This window comes from Myripristis murdjan, chromosome 13, assembly GCF_902150065.1.
Source record: "Myripristis murdjan chromosome 13, fMyrMur1.1, whole genome shotgun sequence".
NCBI classification, from domain to species: domain Eukaryota; kingdom Metazoa; phylum Chordata; class Actinopteri; order Holocentriformes; family Holocentridae; genus Myripristis; species Myripristis murdjan.
In genome coordinates this window covers 24,592,600-24,619,059 of record NC_043992.1, presented here as the reverse complement: position 1 = coordinate 24,619,059, position 26,460 = coordinate 24,592,600, and the positions used below count along the sequence as shown (strand labels likewise).

Sequence of the window (26,460 nt, the reverse complement as noted above, 5' to 3'; positions counted from 1 at the left end):
GTGGAATCCCTCTCCAAGAGTGAGAAGGAGGAAAGGGCGGAAATAGCCGAAGTCACTCACAAACTCCGTCAGTATGAACATCGACAGCGTCGTCGCCAAGAGCTGTTAGAGCACATCACATCATTCCTGCGGGAAGAAGAGGAGAATGAGGAGACTCACAATGTAATGGGTACCACACCCACTTTAGTACAAAGACAATCTTCACTCCACACCCCTTCAGCAGAGAGGCAGGTACACAACGTGGAGTCTCACATTGAAAGACACACAGCAAATGTGATTTCAACATTGGAGGGAGAAGCTGAGCTGAGAGACAACATCCCTATCGTAACAAGTGAAAGAGCAGAATCTGCATTTAAACCAGTACATTCAGTCCCTCCAAAGCACCCAGGCTCTCCCTATTCAGACATCTCCTCTGGGATGATGACGCCAACTGCAGCTCAAAGGCATCCCATAAAGCCAGCCCCCTTACAGCCCCAGATGACGGAGCTGTATCACTACGAGGATGAATTCTCCTACAGACACCAGCCTCAGGTACAGCAGCTGCTAACCACCACCACTCTGCCTTACAAGCCCACGCATGCAGCTCTATATCAGAGACAGCAAACATCACCAGGCTATCCCCCACCTCAAGCTCCCTCAAATTATGGTCTGTCTCATTATGGACCCATGCGACCACCAGTAGTACCATTCCAGACTCTTTCATCTGTCCCAGGAGTGAGTAACACCTCTGCAGCAATTCAGTCACAGTTCCCACACAATTTTGGTCCACAATCACGCTCCATCTATGGTGTGCCCAAACCCAAAATCCCAGATTTCACTGCAGATAGTGAAAGGGAATTTGCTAACCTGAAGTTAGCATTGGACAATCTGCTTGAACCCTATCCTGAACTGACTGAAAAATACAAATACCATGTGTTACTCGAACATCTCAAGCTCCCTGAAGCACAGATGATTGGCCAGTCATGTCGACATGACCCATTCCCCTACACAGCAACCATGCAAGCACTTCAGCTCCAGTATGGTCAGCCACACCAGCTAGCACAGAGTGAAATAGCAGCTATTCTCACTTCTCCTGATGTGAAGTCCGGAGATGCACGCACATTCCAGAGCTTCGCTCTCAGAGTCCATCTCCTAGTCAGTATGCTGCTCTCCCTAGAGGGACCTCGGGGGATGGAACTCAACTGCTGCTCACACGTTGACCACCTACTTAGTAAGCTGCCCAAATATCACAGAGATGGGTTCATCGAATACCTCCAGCTACAGGGAAAGCTCAGCACCACAAGCCTCAACCCCTACAACCTTCAAGACTTGAATGGTTGGCTACAAGGTAAAGCCCAGCAGCAGCGTTTGTCAAACAGACTTGTGCAGCGCTATCAAGTGGAGAAACCCGCTAGCAACGGGAAGGATAAAATCCCATATAAGGGTAAAAGTCAGAGTGTAGCTGTGTATCATGGGTCAGAGCCCACTCAGCCAAGCACCTTCAACAAACCCGCATCATCTGGTGGCAAGAAACCTTTTAAAGTGCACTGCCTCTTCTGTGACAGCAAAGAACATTATATCAGCCGCTGCCCCAGCATAAAAATGCAATCAACAGCAGAGCTAGACAGGTGGATAACAGAAGGGAAACGTTGCTGGAAATGTGCACGTGCACACACACCTGAATCTTGCAACCTCAAAAAGCCCTGCAGTGACTGCGGTGACGTCCACCTCCAAGTGCTGCACAACATCGCTCAGTGTCGCTCCACTGATCTACAGTCAAGATCCTCAGAGAGCCGAGTCTACTTGACTCCCAGTATAACAACCAGTAGAGTACTCCTGAAGGTGGTTCCTGTCTTGTTGCACAGCAGTTCTAATTCTGTGGAAACCTTCGCTGTCTTAGATGATGGAGCACAACGGACTATGATCTTGCCAATAGCAGTCCAACAGCTTCAACTGAGCGGAGAATCAGAGACCCTCACCCTACGCACAGTACGTACAGATGTCACACATCTTCAAGGTTCCAAGGTCAGCTTTGAGATTTCCCCCAAGACTAACCCACGGAGGCGGTACAAGGTGCAGGGAGCATTTACCGCCGCAGGTCTGGATCTAGTGGAACAAACCTACCCTGTACAGATGCTCCAAAGACGATACTCCCACCTGCGAGGACTACCACTGCGGCCATTCCACAAGGTACGGCCACTAGTGCTACTCGGTTCAGATCACGTACACCTCATCACTGCGACTGAACCAATCCGCCGAGGGACGAATGGTGGACCCTTAGCCATCCACACAGCCCTAGGATGGGCCCTGCAGGGTGCAGAGGGAGATGTGCCGGGACAGTCTCCGGTGCAGCAGTGTCTCTTCACATCAGTCACCAGTACAGACGACCTCCTCTACCGGAGCGTCGAAAGGTTGTGGCAACTCGATGTTCTGCCCTTCCGAAATGAGAAAATTGTTGTCCGCTCTCGTGAGGACCAGGATGCCATCAGCCTCCTGGAAACCAAAACACAGCGACTCAAGGTGGGAGGAGTTAACCGGTACGCAACCCCCCTCCTTAGGAAGCCAGGGGCACCCAAACTCAACAGCTCCGCACACTCAGTCATGGCTCATCTGAGAGCTACAGAGAGACGGCTCAAAAGGGAGCCAGAGAAAGCAGCAATCTACTCAGCTGAAATCAACAAACTCATTGTAGCTGGGTACGCCAAGAAGCTCCACCCAAAGGACGTGGAACAGTCTACAGAAGCTTGGTACCTGCCCCACCATCTTGTGTGCCACAACAACAAACCACGTCTGGTCTTCAATTGTTCATTTCGGCTCCAAGATGTCTCCCTGAATGAACAACTCCTACCTGGGCCTACGCTGGGTCCATCGTTGGTCGGGGTCCTCATTCGGTTCAGGCAGCATCAGGTAGCAGTCAGCGGCGACATCCGTGCCATGTTTCATCAAATCCGCCTGCTGCCTGAGGATAGACCACTCCTCCGGTTTATCTGGAGGGACATGTGTTGTGAACACCCACCAGATGTGTATGAATGGCAGGTGCTGCCATTTGGCACAACAAGCAGCCCATGCTGCGCCATCTTCGCACTCCAACAACATGCCCGTAATCACCAGGACACTCATCCTGAAGTGCTACAGTCTGTACAGCAGAGCTTTTATGTTGACAACTGCCTTGAGAGTTTTCCCACCATATCTACAGCCAAGCAGAGAGTCGATCAGCTGCGCACCGTGCTGGCAGAGGGAGGATTCGACCTCAGGCAGTGGGCCAGCAATCAACCCACGGTGGTAGCCCACCTTCCAACCGACGCCAGATCCTCAGCTACGGAACAGTGGCTGAGCCAGAGTCGTACTGACCCACTTGAATCCACCTTAGGTCTGAAGTGGAACTGTGCTGCTGACACGCTTAGCTATCAGTACAGGATGATTGAACACTCTGCACTGACGATGAGAAGAGCGTATCAAGTGTTAGCGAGTCAATACGACCCATTAGGGTTCATGGTGCCATACACAACTCGAGCCAAAGTGCTAATCCAGCAGCTTTGGTCCAAGCAAAGGGGCTGGGATGACCTTGACCTACCACTGGTCCTCAGAGAAGCCTGGGAAACCTGGGAGAGTGAGCTGAGACACCTCAGCAGTGTGTCCATTCCCCGCTGTTACTCGCCCATCCCAGTAGATGGTACAGACATCAAGTGTGATCTCCATGTGTTTTGTGATGCTTCGGAGCGAGCATACGGAGCGGTAGCTTACCTTGCAGTCCATGCAGGAGACACTATCCACATCTCCTTCGTGATGGCAAGATCCAGAGTTGCTCCTAAAAGGCAACAGTCTATTCCCCGCTTGGAGCTCTGCGCAGCACTAGCTGGAGCCCAATTGGCCAAACTCATAAAAACTGAGATGATGCTACCCATCCGACAAACAGTTCTGTGGTCCGACTCTACCACTGTATTGGAGTGGCTCCAATCAGACTCCTGTCGTTATAAGGTGTTTGTTGGAACTCGGGTGTCAGAAATACAAGAGCTGACTGATCGACAGTCCTGGCGCTACATTGATAGTCCAAACAATCCGGCTGACGACATAACGAGGGGAAAATCACTGCTGGATCTGGTTGAACCTAGCCGCTGGAGTCAAGGCCCTCCATACCTCAGGCAGAGCGCAGAATGCTGGCCTAAGAAACCTGAGCAAACTACAACAGCAGGCTCATCTGAACTTAAAGGGATCACCTTTTGTTGCTTCGTGGCTGTGGAGTCCAACGACAGCATTCCTGATGCTAGTCAGTACAGCTCATGGGAGAAGCTGTTGGAAGCAACCCAGCGAGCTCACGGGGCGGCCACAGACTCAGAACAAGATCAGCTACTCAGTCGCAGAGATGCAGAGGTCGTGCTGCTGAGAGGATGTCAAGCTCATAGCTTCGCTGAAGAAGTTGCAGCACTTAAGGCAAAGAAACCTGTCCCGAATCACAGTCGTCTCCTCAACCTTGCTCCAGAGTGGGATGATGAAACCTGTCTCATTCGTGTGGGGGGAAGGTTGCGAAGAATGCAGAATCGAAGCATTGGTGAGATTCATCCAATTGTGCTGGATCCAAAGCACGCTGCAGTGAAACTCCTCATCAAGAACATGGATGAACATCTTTTGCACCCAGGCCCAGAGCGGGTCTATGCGGAGTTGAGGAGACAGTATTGGATCCTAAGAGGCCGTCAGGCCATTCGACACCACCAACTCAATTGTTCAGCGTGCCAGCGTTGGAGAGCTCAGCCAAAGGTGCCGCAGATGGCAGACCTCCCCCCACAACGCCTCAGACTGCTTTGTCCGCCCTTCTATTCGACCGGTGTTGACTGCTTCGGGCCTTACCTGGTGAAGATGGGTAGGCGGACAGAGAAGCGCTGGGGGGTGATCTTTAAGTGTCTCACAACACGCGCGGTACACATTGAGCTCCTGAACTCTATGGACGTGGATGCCTTCCTCCTCGCTCTACGTCGATTCATAGCCCGGCGGGGTCGTCCAAAGGAAGTGCTATCGGATTGTGGTACCAATTTCCGTGGTGCAGAGCGAGAACTTCAGGAGGCTTTCGCTACAATGGAACCACAACTGAAAGAACAGTTGGCAGAATATCAGATTGACTTTAAGTTCAACCCACCAAATGCGCCGCATTTCGGCGGGGCATGGGAGAGGGAGGTGCGGTCGATTAAATCTGGTCTTCAAGTTGCAGTGGGCAGTCAGTCTGTCTCAGAAGATGTCCTGTACACAGCTTTGGTGGAAGTGGAGGGGATTTTAAATTCGAAGCCCCTGGGATACGTGTCAGCTGATGTGGCCGACCTAGACCCCATTACTCCAAACATCCTACTAATGGGGCGGCGGGATGCTTCTTTGCCTCAGGTGGTCTACGCTCCAGCCGGCATGGGGCGGCGAAGATGGCGACACTGTCAAGCACTTGTGGATCAGTTCTGGCTTCACTTTACGAGGAACTACTTACCAAACCTCCAGACACGGCAAAAGTGGCAAAGGTCATCACGGAACATCGCTGTGGACTCTGATGTACTGATTATTGATCCGTCACTTCCAAGGGCTCAGTGGCCCATCGGGAGAGTGATTAAGGCCGTTGCTAGCCCAGATGGATGTATCAGAACGGCTGAGGTCAAAGTAAAAGACAAAGTTTACACCAGACCAGTTGCTCGACTTGTTGAGCTTCCTGTCCTACAGGATGATACCAAGGACACTTGAAGAATCCCTGGTTTTACACATTTGCAAGGCAAATGTGGGGGCGGCTGTTAAGAATTCTTCAAGTTGTAGTCTTCGTGTATTTAAGCTTTTATTTTGAAGTAGACGCTCTTATTTTGATAACGTCTATGCAGTTCCTTCCTCTTTTTCTTCATGTTCAGTTTTCGGCATGTTTACAGTGGTGTAGCAGTCATTGATGATGTAAGTTATGCTTCAATTTATGTGAAATTAATACGTACATGTCACTTACCTCTTCTTATACTGTTGTTCAGCTCCCGATGTGTGTTTGAACTCTTTAAAGTGCCTGTTTTCACCCGCTAGCATGATCGCGATTTAGCATTTAAGCTAGCTGAGCTGATTTGTATGACTGTTATTTTCAGTTTGTTACAGTCTTCATGTATGCTACGTGATTTCCTTTGAAGCAGTACTTATGGGTCTAAACATTATACAGCTGACATGAATGTATATTATACTTACCGTAAGTGTTTACTTACTGCATTTAATTTACATGATAAATCTGTCATTTATTTTGTTATATTTTTCAGAAACTGCTCTGTAAATGGAATGCATCACTGTGCCCATGCAGTTCTTCAGTAAACAGTTAGAACTCAACTGATGTCTCATGTGCTCTCTGACCGGAGCCCTGCAGTGGTCAGTTAGGCTAACAATCAGCATCAGAGGTCCCAATCCTCAACAGTATGTTTGCAAACCCAAAACAAATCAACATATAGTTGAGCTTTCGCAGACGAGGTAAATGCCGCTATCAGTGCAGCCTGGGTTTCCATAACACCTGAGCAGAGCCACAGGCTGATGGCCTCCATGCCATGCCATGCCACACTGATGCAGTCATTTGACCAAGTATTGAGTACATAATTGAACATACTAGAATATATGAAAGTTTCACTTTTTGAATTAAATTACAGAAAAATTATGGAAAAAAAATGAACTTGTCCGTGATAATGTTGTCTAATTTTTTGCGATGTACGTGTAGCTATGTTTAACCATGGCTAATACTCAGTTTGAGCGAGTTTTACACATCTCCTGTGGAGATGTGATTGATGTTTTTACTGACCACGGCAACTGCAAGTCCTGGTTAATATATTTTATTTACAAACAGAACTTTGGCTGAGATTACTCTTTTGAGCTGAAAATACACTGAACTTCAGAGAACGCAGTCTGATTGAAGTGAGATTGGAGGATTGCTTCCTTGTTTGGATTTTGCCTCTGATAACCAGGAAAGTCTTGTCGCCTGTGCTGAATTGAAATCCCGTGATTTCTTATTTTGATGTTGTTGTCACTTGAAATTAAGGATTTTCTGGTGGTTGTGCTTAAATCTGTTTATGTTGCGCAGGTATATTATATTGATCACTGGATATTTCTTGTGTAATTATGATTAAGGGTTAGCATGATGAATATGATATATTGTATGTGCATGCATTGTTTCTGTGTGTGTGTGTGTGTGTGCGTGCGTGTGTGCGTGTGTGCATGTGTGTGTGTGTGTGTGTGCCAGCAGCTGCCGTCTTGTGGTGTCTGCAAACTCAATTGGTTGTTTTAGTACAGTTTTACTTTGTTTTTAATCAAGTTGTACTCTACCTACAGTACCTCCAGACATCATCATTTTCATAAATGTTAAGCTAAACTGTTTTAAATGAGCCAATACTGCCCTTGTGTCACCAACCATGTACCACAAAATGTATTGTATGGTAATACGGTGCATTGTATTGAACTGTATTGTTTGAGATGACACACACATGTGCAAGTGTTAAAACATGGTCTTGAGCTCTACTCATCCATTTTGTGATCATTTTACATTGAATTTACATTGCAATTTTGAATAGATTTTTTTTATATATATATTATTGGTTGGACAATTTTAATATTTTCTTTAAGTGTCCATCTTGACCAAATCTATCAGTGAAATGGTTCTTTATTTTGCTCCTCGCACTAATTTTGATTTAGATGTACTGGGATTCAGTTTAAGATGTGGTAGTTGTCCCTGTTGACTTTTGCAACCGACTACTGCAGTGTAGTGTCAAGAGACAGATTGTACATGTGTCTTTTTCAATTCTGATTCTTTTCACTGTTCTAATCCACTTTCATATGAAATATCAGCTTGCAGAACATATTTGGTGGAAAAAAAAGGATGTTCATGAAATTCATGGAATTCCAATGATTGAATTCACTCATCTACAGCGATATGGAAATAGAAATAGAAATGTCAGTTACCGTGGCAAGATTAATGTTTGTCTGTTTTCAGCGTTGTGTATCTGTCTGTGTGTTTTTCAGGGTATTGATGTGAAGTCTATGGGCCGCATCTTTGTGGGCTTGGTAAAGTGTGGAGCATGGGGCTGCTTTGACGAATTTAACCGCTTGGAGGAGGCAGTGTTATCTGCTGTCTCCATGCAGATCCAGGCCATCCAAGACTCCCTCAAACACCACAAACATGCCTGTGAACTGCTGGGCAAAGAGGTCAGAATTAAAGAACAGATGCAGACACATACCTATTTTTGCAGGCATTGGTGTCAGGAGACTCACTTCTTTTGTCGTGATTTCTGTCTTTTTGTCCCTCTTAACTTGATTACTTATTGATTCTGTCCTTATGCATACATACATTTCGACACAAACACATACACGTGGTGCAATTTCACTTCTGCTGACAAACGTTAAGTTGCATTGAGCCCAGCACAATAACGCTATTGCCTCCACTATTGGTCCATTTTTTGTCTCTCAAATCAGTCCGTCAAAAATTGCTCAGTCCTTTATCCACCCATTTTAGAAGAGTTGGTTAGGACATTATCAGCCTGACTTTAACAGCCAGTCAAAACTTCAATCCAATGCTTATTCAAGCTGTAACACAAAACATTCTACTGACTCTACTGAGAGGGAAGTCTTTCTTTACTGAGAGGGAAATCTTTCTTTTTTCTCATTCCCCTCCAGGTGGAGTTGGACCCAAACTCTGGTGTGTTCATTACTCTGAACCCAGCAGGTAAAGGCTACGGAGGGAGACAGAAGCTACCAGACAACCTGAAGCAGCTGTTCAGGCCTGTAGCCATGAGCAGGCCAGACAATGAGCTCATAGCCGAGGTTATCCTGTACTCCGAAGGCTTCAAAGATGGAGAGATACTGGGACGCAAACTGGTTGCAATCTTTAATCTAGCTAGGTAGGAGCTGTACATTCAAATTAAATAACAATGTGTGTTTGAGTTAGGGTTACAAGTGGAGTGGAGTGTGGGTGAGTAGTGTAATTGCATATGCCCTACAAAACGTGTGACGTGTTGTATTTGATGTTGCATTTAATGTTGCATTATTTGAACTTATCTACAGTATACCACCAACACAATCAATAGAGCTGTGTTTTTGTTACCCTCAGCGCGGCACCTCTCAGTGCTACAGCCACAGTCAGTTGACAGTGTGTGTGTGTGTGTGTGTGTGTGTGTGTGTGTGTGTGTGTGTGTGTGTGTGTGTGTGTGTCCAGGGAGCTGCTGACTCCCCAACAGCACTATGACTGGGGTTTGCGTGCTCTGAAGACAGTGCTGAAGGGCTGTGGCAGTCTCCTGCAGCAACAGAGGAGGAGCCTTGATGGAAACAAGAGTAAGACCCCTCCTGGTTATTTTTTATTTTAAAGTATTTTTGGGGCAATTTCTACTTTATAGCTTTGTATCATTATAATGTTTTTAGTATATGCAAATAAACAGTGTTTACCCTTCCTTCATGCTGCCTTCACCTAGAGACCCTCGTTCATTTACCAGCAAATGTGCGTTGGATGCCGCATGTTGTCCTTTTCTCCGTTTTCCTTGGCCATGTCGCACAAATCTCAAAAATATTTGCACATTTCTACAACACACCTTAGTAAAAGACTGTCTTTCCAACAGTGAGTTCTTTCTTTAAGCATCTAAAGTACACCATACCTTACTCTGCTGTGATGTCATGGAAACCAGTTGGGCAGCATAACCAGATAACACAACAACATGTGAACAAGCCCTGGGGGGCATTTATTCAACTGATGAAAAGATAGTAAGGGTAATAAGTGGTGGACAGTTGAAGGTGGATTCAGAAGGAGGGGAGAGGCAGTGTCCAGCAGTCATTAGGATAGGGAGCCAGCCAGTTAGTCAACCTTTCCATCTCTGGATGAGAAAATGTTGTTGAGTATGTTGTATTGGGACAAGCTAAAGGCACACTTACTTTTATGGTTAATGCTGCTGACAGGCTTGGATTGACATCAAGTGTGATGGTTGATGAGCTCCAGCTGTAGGCAGTTGTTTCCCTGATATTGCTTCTCTGTGTATTCTGGCTCTCTGGTTCTGTGAGGTGATGCTAAATGTCTGGCCTGGAGGCACAGCCAACAGCAGTGTATAGGTTGGAAAAGAAACTCCATGACAAGTGAATGGAGGTGAATTTCTAACTAATCAGTCACATCTTACTGTATTTGGTGCCAATGATTCTGTCAACTGAGAATTTTATGTCTGTTACCATATTTCAGAGGCTTTGATGAACAATTCTAAATGCTGGATACCATAAAACAAAACAAACAATAAATAAATAAATAAATAAATAAAGCAAAGTGCTAATGACACTAAAGTTTTGTGAACAAAAGTGAAGTACTGAAAATACTTTACAGCATTTCTTTTTTGCAGGACACATTTTCTTTTCTTTACAGTATTCCCTTTTCTTTGCAAAAGGAAACAAACAAGGAAGAGATGGGATTTGGCTGTAAGGATGAACGCCAAACTCTTTCTCTCTGCTTCTGTACAACAAGAAGAGGTCACAAAGTGACACGCAAATTAAATATGAAGTATTGCAGAGAGAACATGTCTTGAAAAAATAGTATTGCAAAGAGAATAAAGATTTTAGTCAACTAAATGTTAGGATTAAACATTTTATGATACTGACACACATCCCCAAATGCAACACAAACAGTTTAATAAAAAATAAATGAAATGTAATAATTAGTAAAAACAGACTTTTGACAGATCATGCTTAATTCTTAAGTGGTCAGTGCAATTAACTATCTTGCATGGCAGAAAATCAGCACCACTCTGGATCCACTGGACCACGATAGGCATGAGAGCAAATTTTTAATTAAGTCAAGGGTGCAATGTTCCCCTCCCAGAGGCCAAGACAGTAATGCAGCCAAGGGTAGATTAGGAAATGTAAATGTGTTAAATGATGTAATTTGTGGGCAGAATTAAGTGCACACAGTTAACAAGCTCCCCAGTCAGTACACATTTTGGCAATCATTCAATACAAATATCACATAAAACAAAGTATTTATATTAAAATAATGTGCCATTGTTCAATATCATTGAAATGCATTCTGTAATGGATAGTTGGTGTAAGGAGCACTCACTGGTCACTGTGTGTGAAATTAAGTTTATGGTATCGTTGACAAACTCCTCTGGCCCTTTATGGTTTGATCTTACAAAGTTTACTTGCATTGTCAGATTAATGGACACTTACTGTAATATGACAGCAAGGATTCCACCAGGAGGAAGTCAGCAAAGACATATTAGAATTATATAATGATATAATGAAACAAAACCTGTACCTTTTTTGCACGGGGCGCTTACACACTTATGGATTAGGAGTCTTTCTGTTCTATGAGATATTGGTCATGCAGATCTACTCAGACTGTCCATCCATCCACCTTTCCTAGCTACATTAGAATTGTCAGTAAGTCAGCCTTAAATTAGTATTATATTACTTTATTACTGATTCAGTTGAGATGTCATTAGAAAATTTTAGGTTAAAGACTTTATGTTTAGTTGCAATGCATGTGATGGGTTAATTATAATTCTGTATTGTTTTATTTACTTGAATAAGTTGTATTTGTAATAGAGGTGTATGAAAGTGACAAAATATCATATTGCAGTATTTTCCAGCCGATTTCAATATCAATTTAAACATTCATAAACCTATGGGGAAATGTGTTTATCTGCAATAGCTAGAAAGCTGAAGAAATATGTGCATCACTTTGTCGAAGCGCTGGTTTAAGATATAATCATGATGAAAGAATAGAACCCACACACTCAGCTGCTCCAGTGTTGACGCTCTGAAGAGGTTTGTGGGATTAGATGGTTAGATGTCTCCGTAGAAAATTGGGTTTACTAATTGTCATGGGACCTCTTTTATATTATTCTCACGGTTTTGAATCCCTATGGCCCCACCTTTATTGGGCTTAATGGTCACACTCATATAATTTTTCCAGCAATCAGTGTGTCTCTTTGTTCGTTTGGCAGGTTGTTCATTGTTTTATACTCCAGTTTTTTATTTATGATTTGAGTCACATCTCTTTCCACCAATCTACAGTATGTCTCTGCGGACACAATCCTGTATTTAGGGGGGCAGAAATCAACATTGTGATGATTCTGATGAGTGTGTGGGTTCTATTCTTTCTTCATTATCTGCAGTTACTAAAACTTTATATTCAGTATCCCAACAACTTTAGGCATGCATACGGGTAACTTCATATGCTTCACACCGGGTAGTCTCATTTAGTCAACTTCTACACCATGGCAAACAGATCAGCAAATCACCTGCTTTCCTCCTGGTTCACTGGGGCCTTAAATTGAATGTATCCTTTGTAACTATTCTAGCAACAGACAACAGACTGTCTGTTATTTCCACAGCATAAACAAAATACTGCATATTTTTACAGAAATTTTCAATGATGATGATATTGCACACTCTGATATTGTGATATCAATAATTTTAGCTTCTCTTGTGCAACAATAACTTGTGTGCTAGTAGCATATAAATGGAAACATTCTTAAGAAAAAGTAGCTTCAACAAATAACCTTTTGGTTATGAGTGAGAAATAAGCCTTTGTAAAATTTGTCTCTTGACAACAAATATTGAAACCACAGCAAACAACAGTTTCTGTCCTCAGAGATAGAAAGTTGCAAGGAGAGATGATGAAAAGGATTTTGGGATAAGAGATAGTGAGAACTGAGGTGGCTTGGGAGGGGTTTATCCTCTACCCAGCAGGGTCACTCAAAAATGGTTTGTAAATTTGTATGTCTCTGTCTTTGGAAAAAGGTTTGATAAACACCATGCATAAGTGTACTTGAACATCAAATGGCTCTATGGCCTAGTGCCCTCCCTACACATCTGCTCCTCTCCATGCCCTCTTCATCCTCTAATGCGGACACACCATGAATTGACATTTTGCTCAAAGCCTCTTCTTAAAAACTTTACTTTGCTTCCCTCGGGCTTTTCACTCCTCTGTTTGTCTCTTCGTCCTTCTCCTGCTCTCTCTGTTTCAAACTCTTTGCCAAGGTCCTGTTGTTTACCTCGTTGGTCCCTCCTCCCCGCCTTCTTTTTCCTCCTCCCCCTTCCTTCTGACCTCTTGCTGCCTCTCTCTCTGATACCTGGCTGTCGATATTGCTCTCATCCCACTCTTTCTAACTCACTGCCCTCTCAGTCTCACCCCGTTCCCCCTTATCTCTCTTTTTCAATCCTTTCTTCCTCTACCTCTCCCTGCCCTTTTCCTCCCTCTCTTTCCTTGAACATTTTTGTGTTTCTTTTTTACATCCCTCTCTTTCACCCCTTCATGCTTTATCTGTCTGACACATACGCAAACACACGCACCCGCACGCACACACACACACACACACACACAGACCCACATACACAGTACCCCACACACAGCTCTTGTCTGTCAGTGAGTCCCCAAGGTTTTGTTCTGTTTGCCTCTGTGTGTAGTCTGGCCAAGTGTTCATCTCAGCAGTAAAAATTGCCTCATTTGTGCCTTCAGGGGCGGCCAGCATCTTTGGAGAGGAGAACAAAAGTATTGACAAACTCCTAAATAATGACAGTCTTTGGTCATTAGCACATTTATAAAAGGGGCAATGTGTGAGAGCAAGGCAGTAAAGATTGGACAAGTTAACTTCTGTGACCTTGTTTTTTGTGTTTCTTGTTTTCCTCCTCTCACCCTATACTATTTCCTTTATTTCTTCTCTTTTTGCATATTCTGTTTTTTTCTTTTATCATTAGTACAAAGCCATTTAATTATCTTACTTGATTCCCTTAATTCCCCTGTCTCTGTCCCCTTGTATGTTTTCTTCCATATCTTTTCTTCTTATCCTCCTACTGTGTCCTGCTCCCATTCCTGTGTAAAATGTATAGCATAATATCACAGTGTATTTAAAAACAAAATAGTGGTAAAGAAGTTCAAGAGCAGTTAAAAAAAAAAAAGAAAATCAACATAAAAATAATTTAAACTGCTGTAAATATTTTTCAGTTTGCCATTGATGAGCTTATCTTATTGATGATTTTTACCTCTCCCCTTGTGAACTATTCTCAATTTTTTTGTTTCCAATAGTTTGTACACTTTTACATACCATGCCCTTCTTCTTTTGCATACTGGGCTTATTTCTGCCATTTTATAACACCAGAAATAAACTTATTCTCTTTCTATCTTCATATAGTTCAGGAGAGCAATCTGGTGGTGCAGGCTCTAAGGCTGAATACCATGTCCAAGCTGACATTTGCAGACAGCTCCAGGTTTGATGCTCTGGTCAGAGATGTTTTCTCTGGAGTGAATTTCACAGATGTGGAGGACCAAACCTTAATGCATGCCCTGGAGCAAGTTTACAAGGAGGCGCAACTTGAGCTTATACCCAGCCAGGTGTGTGTATTTGAATACATATCTATTAATAATAACCAAAGGCTCATGTTAGTTAGTAAGCAAGCATGTCACAAAACCTGCTCTTATCTAGTACCCTGCCAGTGTGTGTCTGTAATCACTCTGTACATCTAAAATAAGACTTTAATGTTGGCATTGAGGCACCTTTTGGATGCTTGGATGGTTTGCTAGATAGATAGAGGACAGGGTGGAGTGATGGATAAATCAATGACAATGTTTTCTCCATCTGTATAGCTAAAGAAGGCATTGGAGCTGCATGAGCAGCTGAGGCAGCGTATGGGCGTGGTGATTGTGGGGCCCAGCGGAGCAGGGAAGTCGACTCTCTGGAGGATGCTCAGGGCTGCTCTGAGCAAGACAGGCAAAGTGGTGCGTCAGAAACCATACAGCCATGAAATTCACTCAGGATCTAAATGACTGTGAAAACCATCAATTCAATTTTAAAAACTACTGAGAAAAAATGTAAGGGCTGCGTAACATTTTTAGACTTTTTGTGGACTAATGCTTATCACTGTGTTCCTCTAGGTGAAGCAATACACAATGAACCCCAAGGCCATGCCCAGACAGCAGCTGCTGGGACACATAGACATGGACACTAGAGAGTGGGCTGATGGTGTCCTCACACACAGCGCCAGGCATGTGGTCAGAGAACCACAGGGTAAGAAGGATCGAAGGAGATACTACTTGTCCACACAACAAGCAACTTGATCAACTAATTAGTGAAATTGTTCTTATTTTCTGTGAAACCAGGCAGTGTTTTGCATAATTGCTTTGTTTGTTGGCATCTACAAGGTAGGGAACACCAGTGTCATTTTAGGTAATTATTTTGATAACAACATGTGAAATACACAGTAATTTTGTAAGGCAGAAAGGCCAATCGGTAAAATGAGGATGAGTTTCATCACCTCAGTGGGGTTTAATGAGTTGTTGTGTATGTGTCCATGTATTTGTGTTTGCCAGAGGTGAGCTCATGGATTGTGTGTGATGGCGACATTGACCCGGAGTGGATTGAGAGTCTGAACTCTGTGCTGGATGATAACAGGCTGCTGACCATGCCCAGTGGAGAACGCATTCAGTTTGGACCCAATGTCAACTTCCTATTTGAGACCCATGACCTTAGCTGTGCTTCACCTGCTACCATATCCCGCATGGGCATGATCTTTCTCAGGTCAGGATTCAGTATTTGCTCACTCACTCTCTGTTTTTCTCAGTCAGTCACTCACTCTTTCTCTCTCTCTGTTTCTTTCCATTTCTCCCCCTTTATCTTAAGTGATGAAGACACTGATGTGAGTGCCTTGGTGAAGTCTTGGTTGAAGGGTCAGCCAGAGGAGTGTCGCAGTAACCTAGAAAACTGGCTGGGAGACTACTTCCACCGAGCCCTAGACTGGGTCCTCAAACAGGTAACAGTTGCCCTACCCCACTTGTATGTGTTACTTCCTATTTTCTATACTGTATAATAACAGGATTCTGCATGTACTGAACCAAATGTAGATGTAGATGTAGGAACTCTCAGGATGTCGCCACATGGCCATTGTGGTGGACAATCAAGTGACGAAACAAAAGACCTCCTCAGACATAGACTAGTAAAACATACATAACATAGACAAGTAAAATAGATAAGAATATAATGAATGATCACTCTGGACATCTCAAGTGTGCTTCATTGGTACATGCAGTTTACATATTAAATAACTCCTGTTTCTCCTGTTTTCACCCTGTTTTTTCAGTGTTTGGTGTAGTTCCAGTTTAAACTTTTTTTTGACAACCCTCAAACTCCCTCTTCAGTCTTTCTTCTCTTGAGTCAATTGAAAGTTTATTATGCTTACCCTTCCTTTATCTCTTCCTCTCTTTTCAGCACTACTGCATGTAGCTGCCACAAATTTATTAAATTATAACAACAGCATATCTTACAATAAATTTTGTTTTCTCTCTCTCTCTCTCTCTCTCTCTCTCTCTCTCTCTTCTCTTTCCCTTGCATCAGAATGACTTTGTGGTCGAGACCAGTCTGGTGGGTGCGGTTTTGAATGGTCTGTCACACCTCAGCGCTGTGACAGAGAGAGGCCAATTTATCGTTAGCCTTCTCAGGGGTATGGGAGGAAACCTGCACTTCAAGTCACGACAAGAGTTTGCCAAGGAGGTGAGGACTTCTGAGATTTTGACTGTATTTCCTCAAATAAAAACTGTTACACAATTCAAAGCCAGGTCCCTAATAATGGCCTGGCCGGGGGTAAAAACAAACGTGGTAAACTCCTGTTACCTGTCGCATAATGTTCATAATGTGGTGAGCTGGTTTTCTTTGGAATGATGACCCTGCTTTTGCTCCTTTGGCATCAAGCCTTCTGCATTGTAACAACGTGAACCAGGAAGCAACAACAACCACAAACAGACTTAGCAGGAGGGAAGTACACCATTCACAAAGACAGTAACACTCATGGTGCACAGAAAATTTAAAACCTTCTCTAGAATTAATAGCACAACATAAATACTAAATGATGAGCAATACACATGCAATATACTAGATACAAAGGGAAAACAAACTGAACAGTCTCCATTTAATTCCAGCCATTTTAATTTAAAAAATTCAACATTGTAACCATGCTGTTTTCAACATTTTCTTGGTCAGTCACAGCGGCTGTCTCAGTCAAACAGTATTTTTAAGTATGGAGGAAATTGTATGGGGCTATGCAGTTCACTGAATTTCTCACAGCATGGTCCTGCAAATATTTCACATTAAAAGCCTTGTTAAGAAATGAAGGAATTCTCTCCACAGAAACATTAGAGGGCTTTTAAAAATGAAATGGATACAGGAGGTGGTGTGTTTTAACTGCATAGTGCAGTAACAAAGCTTTAAGAGGGCAAACGGGAATGGATCAGAAAAACATGGGGTTTCCTACTGAAACATGAGCAAATATGCTCAATACGGTATACAGGCTGAGGGTGGGTATGAACCCTGGACCCCGAGGGAGTTTAATTTGTGGTTTTGGAGGCAAGCATATTAATTATATACTGCAAAATACCACAGGCAATCACTTATTCAATCTTTTTGATTGAATAAGTAAGTCAGTGAGTAAAACTGAAACAAATATGTATATATACATGATAGATACAGGGTTTCCTCCAGGATTTTTTGAAACTGTGGGGTAGGGCTTCGGCCCGAGTCAATATGTTAAATTATTATTTGTTTTAAAAATGTAAATTAATTATCAAACAGACATAACAATTCAACTACCAATGAATGAGCAGTAGTAGTGATACCGCCTCTTTGAATAGACAGTGCGCTGCTGTAGCCTGGAAATTTTCTTTGCCTTTTGGACTTGTACATTCGCAAATGTTGTAATTTTTTTTTCTTGGTGGTGCAGGTGCAGGTGAAATGACTGGAGGGGTTGTCCCACCCAGATTTGCTTCCCTCCATGTAATTTTCCCCAGACATACTTTCATATTCCACAAAAAAAAAAAAAAAAAGCATTTCATTCTAATTATGTCAAATTCCGCGATATTCCGCGATAAAAACAGATTCCATTTTATTTGGCTAATTCTGCAATTCCGTGATCGTGGAAATTATAGGGCCCTACAATGTTAATATTAACATTAAGGTCGTTTTCACAGGCTTTAACAAAAAAAATGGATTAAATTTAATCTTGCCTAGGTACATTTCTCTTGCCCTTTTCTCTCCCTCTGCAAGCGCGCAGCAGTGGATTCAAACAGGCGGGTGATGACTCCGGTGTTTTTCATTTTTCAAAATAAAGTTAATTGCAGTGTAGTGTAACATTTCATGATATTTAAATTATCATTTCAAACTCTGATTATAGTAAGTACGTGTGCGCAAATATAGGCTATATATATACACTATATTACCAAAAGTATTTGCTCATCCATTCAAATGATCAGAATCAGGTGTCCTAATCACTTGGCCTGGCCACAGGTGTATAAAATCAAGCACTCAGGCATGCAGACTGTGAAACAAGACATTTGTGAAAGAATGGGCCGCTCTCAGGAGCTCAGTGAATTCCAGCGTGGAACTGTCATAGGATGCCACCTGTGCAACAAATCCAGTCGTGAAATTTCCTCGCTCCTAAATATTCCACAGTCAACTGTCAGCTCTATTATAACAAAATGGAAGCGTTTGGGAACAACAGCAACTCAGCCACGAAGTGGTAGGCCACGTAAAGTGACGGAGAGGGGTCAGCGGATGCTGAAGCGCATAGTGCAAAGAGGTCGCCGACTTTCTGCACAGTCAATTGCTACAGAGCTACAAACTTCATGTGACCTTCAGATTAGCCCAAGTACAGTACGCAGAGAGCTTCATGGAATGGGTTTCCATGGCCGAGCAGCTGCAGCCAAGCCACACATCACCAAGTGCAATGCAAAGCGTCGGATGCAATGGTGTAAAGCACGCCGCCACTGGCCTCTAGAGCAGTGGAGACGCGTTCTCTGGAGTGATGAATCACGCTTTTCCATCTGGCAATCTGATGGACGAGTCTGGGTTTGGAGGTTGCCAGGAGAACGGTACATTTCAGACTGCATTGTGCCGACTGTGAAATTTGGTGGAGGAGGAATTATGGTGTGGGGTTGTTTTTCAGGAGCTGGGCTTGGCCCCTTAGTTCCAGTGAAAGGAACTTTGAATGCTTCAGGATACCAAAACATTTTGGACAATTCCATGCTCCCAACCTTGTGGGAACAGTTTGGAGCGGGCCCCTTCCTCTTCCAACATGACTGTGCACCAGTGCACAAAGCAAGGTCCATAAAGACATGGATGACAGAGTCTGGTGTGGATGAACTTGACTGGCCTGCACAGAGTCCTGACCTGAACCCGATAGAACACCTTTGGGATGAATTAGAGCGGAGACTGAGAGCCAGGCCTTCTCGACCAACATCAGTGTGTGACCTCACCAATGCGCTTTTGGAAGAATGGTCAAAAATTCCTATAAACACTCTCCTCAACCTTGTGGACAGTCTTCCCAGAAGAGTTGAAGCTGTAATAGCTGCAAAAGGTGGACCGACATCATATTGAACTCTATGGGTTAGGAATGGGATGGCACTTCAGTTCATAGTATGAGTAAAGGCAGGTGAGCGAATACTTTTGGTAATATAGTGTATGTGTGTATATATATCCATTCATACAATATACTTTAAATTGTTTTAACATCTCAAAAAAAAAAAAAAAAATCATCATTTTGAAGGCGTGGCGGCTTTTATTTTGCCGTGGCGGTGCACCACGGTCAATTACATGTGGCGGAAACCCTGAGATATCATACCATTGAACTCAGTTGACTTCAAGCTGTTGCCCAGAAATTAAAGTGTATTTACAAAGAAAAATACTTTTAAGTGCTAATGCCAGATAAGCGCTTAATGGGAAAGTTTTGTGTTTGCCACTTCTGTGCAGCATATCAGGCTTTATGTTAATCTTTGTTTATGTCTGTGTGTGCTCTATTCAGTTGCTCAGCTGGGCCAGGGAGAGCCCACCCGATCACAAAAAACCACTTGATACCTACTATGACCCTGACACTAGCCGCCTTGCTGCTTACACACTCCAGCGGCCTGACAGTCTCACTCTGGAGCAGCTCTCTCAGACACACACACTCCCTGTCATCGAGACCCCAGACATGCAGAGAGGCCTGCACTGCTTCTCTCAGTGGCTTACCGCCCAGCACAGACAGCCCTTTATGGTGGTGGGGCCAGAGGGCTGTGGGAAAGGGTAAGTAGACACATGCAAAAAGTATACACACACACACACACACACACACACACACACACACACACACACACACACATACATATATACATACATGTGTGCTTATGCACACATACACTGCATATACACATGCAGAAATGCACACAAAAATGGGGTACAAGCATGAGTCCTGGTGTGTGTGTGTGTGTGTGTGTGTGTGTGTGTTCTAAAAGACACACAAAAGTACACACAAAATTCAAAACGGGGCTAGTTGGATCTTAGCCAGTATTCAAATTTTTAGATTCACTCACTTAACAGCACTGTTCTGATTCTTTTGACGTCTTTTTGCAGGGTGAGCAGCTGTGCCTGCAGCAGTACTATTTGGCTGCAGGACTTTTTATGAACTTTTTGAGTGGACAATGGTCCACCAAGCCTTATTTTGGCCTTTGCTGTACAAATGGGGCTGATGATGGCATAGCTGCAGAGTATACTTTCAGGATTGTGAGACAGAGGCACTCAAATATGGACACTCAAACTGACATGGGTACACAAGCACACCAATTATAAGCTGTCTTAATTCAGAACCTGACCTTTTTTCAGAAGGCATAGACAAGTCAAAGTGAAGATCAGAGTCTGTGTGTGTGTGTGTGTGTGTGTGTGTGTGTGTGTGTGTTGTGTTTGTGTGTGTGTGTGTGTGTGTGTGTGTGTGTGTGTGTGTGTGTGTGTGTGTGTGTGTGTGTGTGTTTGCACACAGACTTGTGTATGTGTACTCAGAGACTCAAAGCGTCATCAGTAATTTCTTTCCTCTCCAGGGGGTGGAGAAAGGGGTTCTCTCAGTTTGCCTTTTACAGTTTGCCTCTTACACTTGAGCCCCACTCTCCTCTCCTTTTCTTGTTCTCTTGTCTTGCTTCACTTTGCCTCGCCTGAAAGGTCACTGTGCCAGCGAGGCGGTGTGTGTTTGTCAGCTCATTCCTCTGATAAGAACATCTAATTAATTTACACACACAGACACAGAAATGAACATGCACACATATGCACACGCTTACCACTTACTTTCCAATTATTTTCTATTCTGTTTGCGCCTTCACAAAATGTCTCTCTTTGCCTTTGGCTCTGTTCTGACAAACATTGCTCTCTGGGTCTCAAGAGGCCGCCTTGTTAAATACAGAGCTAGCACTCATTTTAGCCTCTCAAGCTTTTTTTTGCTACCCTGACACCATTGTGACCTTATGTAATAGAGACATGTATTTAAACATGATTTAGGCATCTGCCTACAGTTATTGAATAATTTTCAACAGATCTTGTCTCCCCACACCTAGTGAGAGGTGTGCGTTTGTAGACATTGCTGCCAGCTATTTCTCTCTCTTGTGTGTGTTTTTTTTTTCTGTCTAGCATGCTCCTGCGCTATGCCTTCTCTCGGCTACGGTCCACACAAGTCGCTGTGATTCACTGCAGTGCCCAGACCTCGTCTCGCCACATCCTGCAAAAGCTCAGCCAGACCTGCCTGCTGCTCAGCTCCAATAATGGCCGAGCCTATAGACCCAAGGACTGCGAGAGCCTGATCCTGTACCTGAAAGACATCAACCTGCCCAAACCTGACAAATGGGGCACCAGCAACATCATTGCCTTCCTGCAACAGGTAGACAAGTGTTGGAGTTAGACAGACAATCAAACAGACAGATAAACAGACAGCTTTCAGAACAATATATACAAATGCCACAACAATATTCTAAAATTTAGCTTACACAAGCTATTGGTAAAAAAAAAAAAAAAAAAAAAAAAAAATCTACTCCTTGCCTGTTATATCTTCCATACCTCATGTGACACACCTGAATGGACCTGCTCTCTCCCACCCAAAACAACATTTAGCAAAGTAAACAACTGAAGTTCTACCTCACAGTCACATTAGCAAAATTCAGGAAAGATATTGCACAAATTTGTATTCACATATCAAGTGATGACATATTGCCCGTGTCCACACCTTGACAGAATGCAGCACAGAGCTAGCAATTTGTCACATTGGAAACATCCTCAGTCATGCATTAGCAGCTGTCTCCAGTTGAAAAACAATCCATTTGTTTGCTCTTTAGCGCGACCCCAAGTTAACTTTGCCTTTCACAATCAAGTAAACGGGAGAAATAGGACTAACAAAATGATGGTGACCATAATAAAATGCCATTCCTGTCTACCGTGATGACTAATTTCTCCAAACTTTGTTTAGAAATATGCTGTGAATGTGTTCTCATCCACAGGGCTCGGTATGAAACTCAGGACACTGTGATACACATTGCAATGACTTTTCCAAAAGTCACAGAGGAGCATACTCATGCATACACTCACAGTCATACATACTTATTTCAGGACAAGCTCTATTTATCAAAATTTGCATAATGCTGTAACAATCAACTATTAATCACTGCTTATTCACTGTGTGCTTTCTGTGTGCTCTGCTCGCTGCCAGTCATATGACACCAGAAAATAATCCCTCGAAAATTACAGACATACACACACACAAAACAAACAAACTAACAACACAACAGTTTTTTATGAATTTGAAAAAATTGATTTATCTAGTACAACTATAATCTTTTGGATTGTTTATCGATTGTGTTTTGTAAAGAGCTGCTTTTTCTCTGATTATGAAACAGTACATTTTATGTCATCTGTTTATCATGATGCACACTGTTGTATAAGCAGTTCTTATGTATATGTTTGTGTAATATGCTACAAGCTAGTGGTTTAGTTAATAATGTTAACAACCAAGCATCCAGGGAGCAAAATAGAGAAGTTCACATTCAAATTAATGCCTTATTAATTTGGTCTGTTGTCTTTGTACTCCTTGGGGATCAAAGTACAAGGTCACAGAAAGGAGGAAGTTCAGCTGGTGATGTGGAAAACTGGAAAAAACAGGAGACTGGGCACAGGGTCGATAGAGGCAGGAAATGTAGTGGAACTAATATCGGCAAGACTTAAATCTTGTCTCCCCTGCCTGCAAATGTTTGACATGTGTCAGAAATCATGAAGATGCACATGTTCTCGCTGTCTGTCTACACTGCATGAACTTCATGTCTTTCAGCATTGCATCTTCACAAAGCAATAGGTAAATGCTAAATACATGACATGATGGTTTGACCAGCGATTACGCAGCAAGGGGAGTGTTATGAGATGCGCATTAAATATTTAAAAATAGACTTTAATCCTAAATAGATACACATGTAAACATAACTGGTGGAGACAGTTGCATAGATTATCATGACAACATTGATGTTGTTAGTGTCGTGCATGTAAAATAAATAAATAAACAAACAAACAAATAAATAAAGCTGAAATGACCCAGTGGAGAGAAAGGGTTAGGGTTGAGTTTTCCCACTACACACTTGTGAATAATGTATCACACTTTGTCTGTGTGGGGGGTGAATTGGGTGTTGTGCAATATTAATGAATATGGGAGGCTGTGTCTGGCCTTTTAATTTTGTGGGTGATAGGTGTGCAGTTTTTAACAGATTGTATCACTCTTGGTTGACAACTGTTTGCTTTGGTTTGATGCTGGAAGTGTCAGAATAAAGGTGTTTTAGAATTCACATTGTATCGCCCTTTCACATACTTATCTTATTTCTTCATTCTGCGCATGTCGCACCCATCCACTTGTCTGCTGTTTCTCCTGCAGGTGTTGACATATCAGGGATTCTATGATGAAAATCTGGAGTGGGTGGGTCTGGAGAACATCCAGGTGGTGGCTTCCATGTCAGTGGGGGGCTCTGTGGGTAGACATACACTCACCTCCCGCTTTTCCTCTATAGTCCGCATTTGTACAATAGAGTGAGTACAACGCAATGGTCATACAACAAAAAACATGCATTTACACACATATTTGTACACACATACATGCACACTTAAATCTATTTCTCAACCCCACCTTTCCCCTCTCTTTGTTTCTGTCTTTTACCCATTTTCTTTCATCTACCTGTTCTGTCTCTCCTACACCACCCCCTTTTCTCTCATCCCTCTCTTCCTCTCTTCCTCTGCCTCTGCCTCTAGTTATCCAGACAGGGAGCAGCTGCAGACGATCTACTCAGCATACCTGCAACCAGTTCTCCAGCATAGCCTCGGCAGCCAGGCAGCCTGGGCTAGCACAGGGAAAACACAGCAGCTGGCTGGGTCTCTGGTGCAGGTCTATGAACAGGTACAGTCCAATCAGGGGATTTAGAATGGACACGCTGGTCTTGGCTGTTCACCTGTATTGGCAGCAGCATAACATTTACTGAGAGGTTGAAAGTCTAACCAAGTCATTGCAGGCTCCAATTTAAATTTGCATAACTCCTCATGAATCCTTGGTTGTGCCCCAGCAGGGGAAAGTACACCTAGCTTTCTTGATCACTGGAGTATGTCTGTCATTAGGCAGAAAACACAACACCCATATGCGACATAACAGAACTGCCGGACTCTTTGTAAATCTGTGCAACAAATGACTTGGCTGTGAGTCTCTGCCTGTGGATGAATCTGCTGTATTGAAAAAGTACACTTGCTTGCCAGATCAGTATTACCTGCCTCTAAATAGAATGAAAGTATAGAACAGGCACTATACAGATGTTTTGTGTGCCACAATATAATGGTGAGGGATGAGCTCAGATGTGATTTTGCTCTGATGTTAAGAATGTCAGTTCTAGAATAGAATTGCTACATTCATTCATTCATTTATTTATTTATTTATTTAAAACATGAATTTATTCAGCATATCAACTAATGGAGACTGGCGCAGCATCTTAGTGTGTTTTCTCTGTCTCATATTCATAATTGCACAATGCTTGATGTGACATGTTCAAAAAAGATGTCACAAGAATGGATACTTAGTTACCAAGCCAATACCAAAATTTTGGAAATGATACCAGTGCTAGCATTTTTAGTATCTGTAGCGCCAATATAAACTGACACCTCACTGAGTAACTCAGTGTTTTTATTCTAATGTAGCCTCACCCTTTATGTTTAAAAACTGAAACGCTTCAAGTTTGAATCATGCTTACAGGACTGTAAATCAAATTTAGAGCACATAATCACACCGTTTTATTTATTTTTAGAACAACATTTCATACAGTTCCACCACTATGAAATGAGTATTTTGCTGGGCTGCTTTGTTTTCTGAGTGAAGGCTACATACAGTGTTCTTATTCTTATGTAGTCTATATATGATTAAATACTTGAAACACAAATATTCTGTTTGCTTGTTAATGTTTCTGAGTGAGATTTCTGTTTTTGTCATTGTATTGATTCAGGTATTGAGAATCATGGATTTTCATTGGCATTGCTGTCAACTACCAAAACTCTGTTCAAGCATTTTGTAATTGGAGACACTTTTGAAGTTTGTTGTCTCAACTAAGTGTCCCTTGTCATCATCAAGTGTGTGTGTGTCGATATGAGAGATCACTTTCCTTGTTTTGCCCCTTTCCTCTCAGGTGAAAGCCAAATTTACAGTGGATGACCACAGCCACTATCTGTTCACCCCCTGCATCCTGACACAGTGGGTTCTCAGCCTGTTGCGTTACGACCTTACTGCAGGTAAGGAATCATGCAGGCATACACACACACACACACACACACACACACACACACACACAGTTGAACTAAGGTGAACTCTCACTCTGATGTCTTTCCACTTCCTAAGTTGTATGTATGATGAGTGAAATAAATAAATACATTTTTTTTTTAATTATTTCCCTATTCTAAAAAGCTGATTTGTCTCGTTTGTGAGAGTTTAGCAATCCATCAGGCACTCTAGCAGATGAATGGAAAATTGTTATTTTCCTATTCTAGATGTATGTATTCTCAGGTTTCATTCATTTATTTCATACACACACACACACACACACACACACACATATATATAGATATAGATAGAGATAGAGATAGATATATATATAGTATGCTGGTTAGATTTACCTTGATCATTTATTTTCTCTTTGCCTCATTTTTTGACATCTACATAAAAAATATTTGTGCTTCTCCCTTCCAACCAAACAATCCAAGCTCTATCAGTCGAAAGTTTTACTAATGCCACAGCCATAACAAAACAGTGGGAGGGATTTGGATTTGTCTGTGTATATGATTGAGGTAAATGTTCTTTTCTATTGGAATATACTGTTTGGGTGACTAAGGGCTATTAAGCCTTTTAAATAAGCGAACCAAATGAAATATTTCAGGATTCATTTGAGCCCGGAAGAAACATTTACCTTATTATTATTTTTGTCATGTTAGGGGCCAAAAGAATTAGACCCGTGGCTTGTTTGGGATCCTAATCCATGTTTTCACAAGTACTGTTGCAGAAAAACAAAAAGTTGGATTTAATGACCCACTGGCGTTCAGCTTAGAGTTCACATGTACAATGATTTTTCTGTCACCGAGGAACTTAAAGCATTAATATCTCTGTCAGTTTTGATGCCAAAATCAAACCGACAGCACCAGA

At 42.7% G+C, this 26,460-nt stretch overlaps 1 protein-coding gene across 1 annotated transcript in view; it reads left to right on the top strand.

Moving 5' to 3' along the window:
- Nucleotides 1-26,460, top strand: part of dync2h1 (dynein cytoplasmic 2 heavy chain 1) — a 208,879-nt gene that overhangs the window by 37,166 nt on the left and 145,253 nt on the right. Inside the window, exons 37-50 of the mRNA XM_030066488.1 lie at nt 7,978-8,160; nt 8,629-8,852; nt 9,167-9,282; nt 14,118-14,317; nt 14,570-14,701; nt 14,858-14,990; nt 15,293-15,500; nt 15,603-15,732; nt 16,314-16,469; nt 19,768-20,027; nt 21,396-21,642; nt 23,671-23,822; nt 24,042-24,186; nt 25,454-25,556. Coding sequence (XP_029922348.1) covers nt 7,978-8,160; nt 8,629-8,852; nt 9,167-9,282; nt 14,118-14,317; nt 14,570-14,701; nt 14,858-14,990; nt 15,293-15,500; nt 15,603-15,732; nt 16,314-16,469; nt 19,768-20,027; nt 21,396-21,642; nt 23,671-23,822; nt 24,042-24,186; nt 25,454-25,556 — 2,389 coding nt within the window. The remainder of the gene's footprint in view (nt 1-7,977; nt 8,161-8,628; nt 8,853-9,166; nt 9,283-14,117; nt 14,318-14,569; nt 14,702-14,857; nt 14,991-15,292; nt 15,501-15,602; nt 15,733-16,313; nt 16,470-19,767; nt 20,028-21,395; nt 21,643-23,670; nt 23,823-24,041; nt 24,187-25,453; nt 25,557-26,460) is intronic.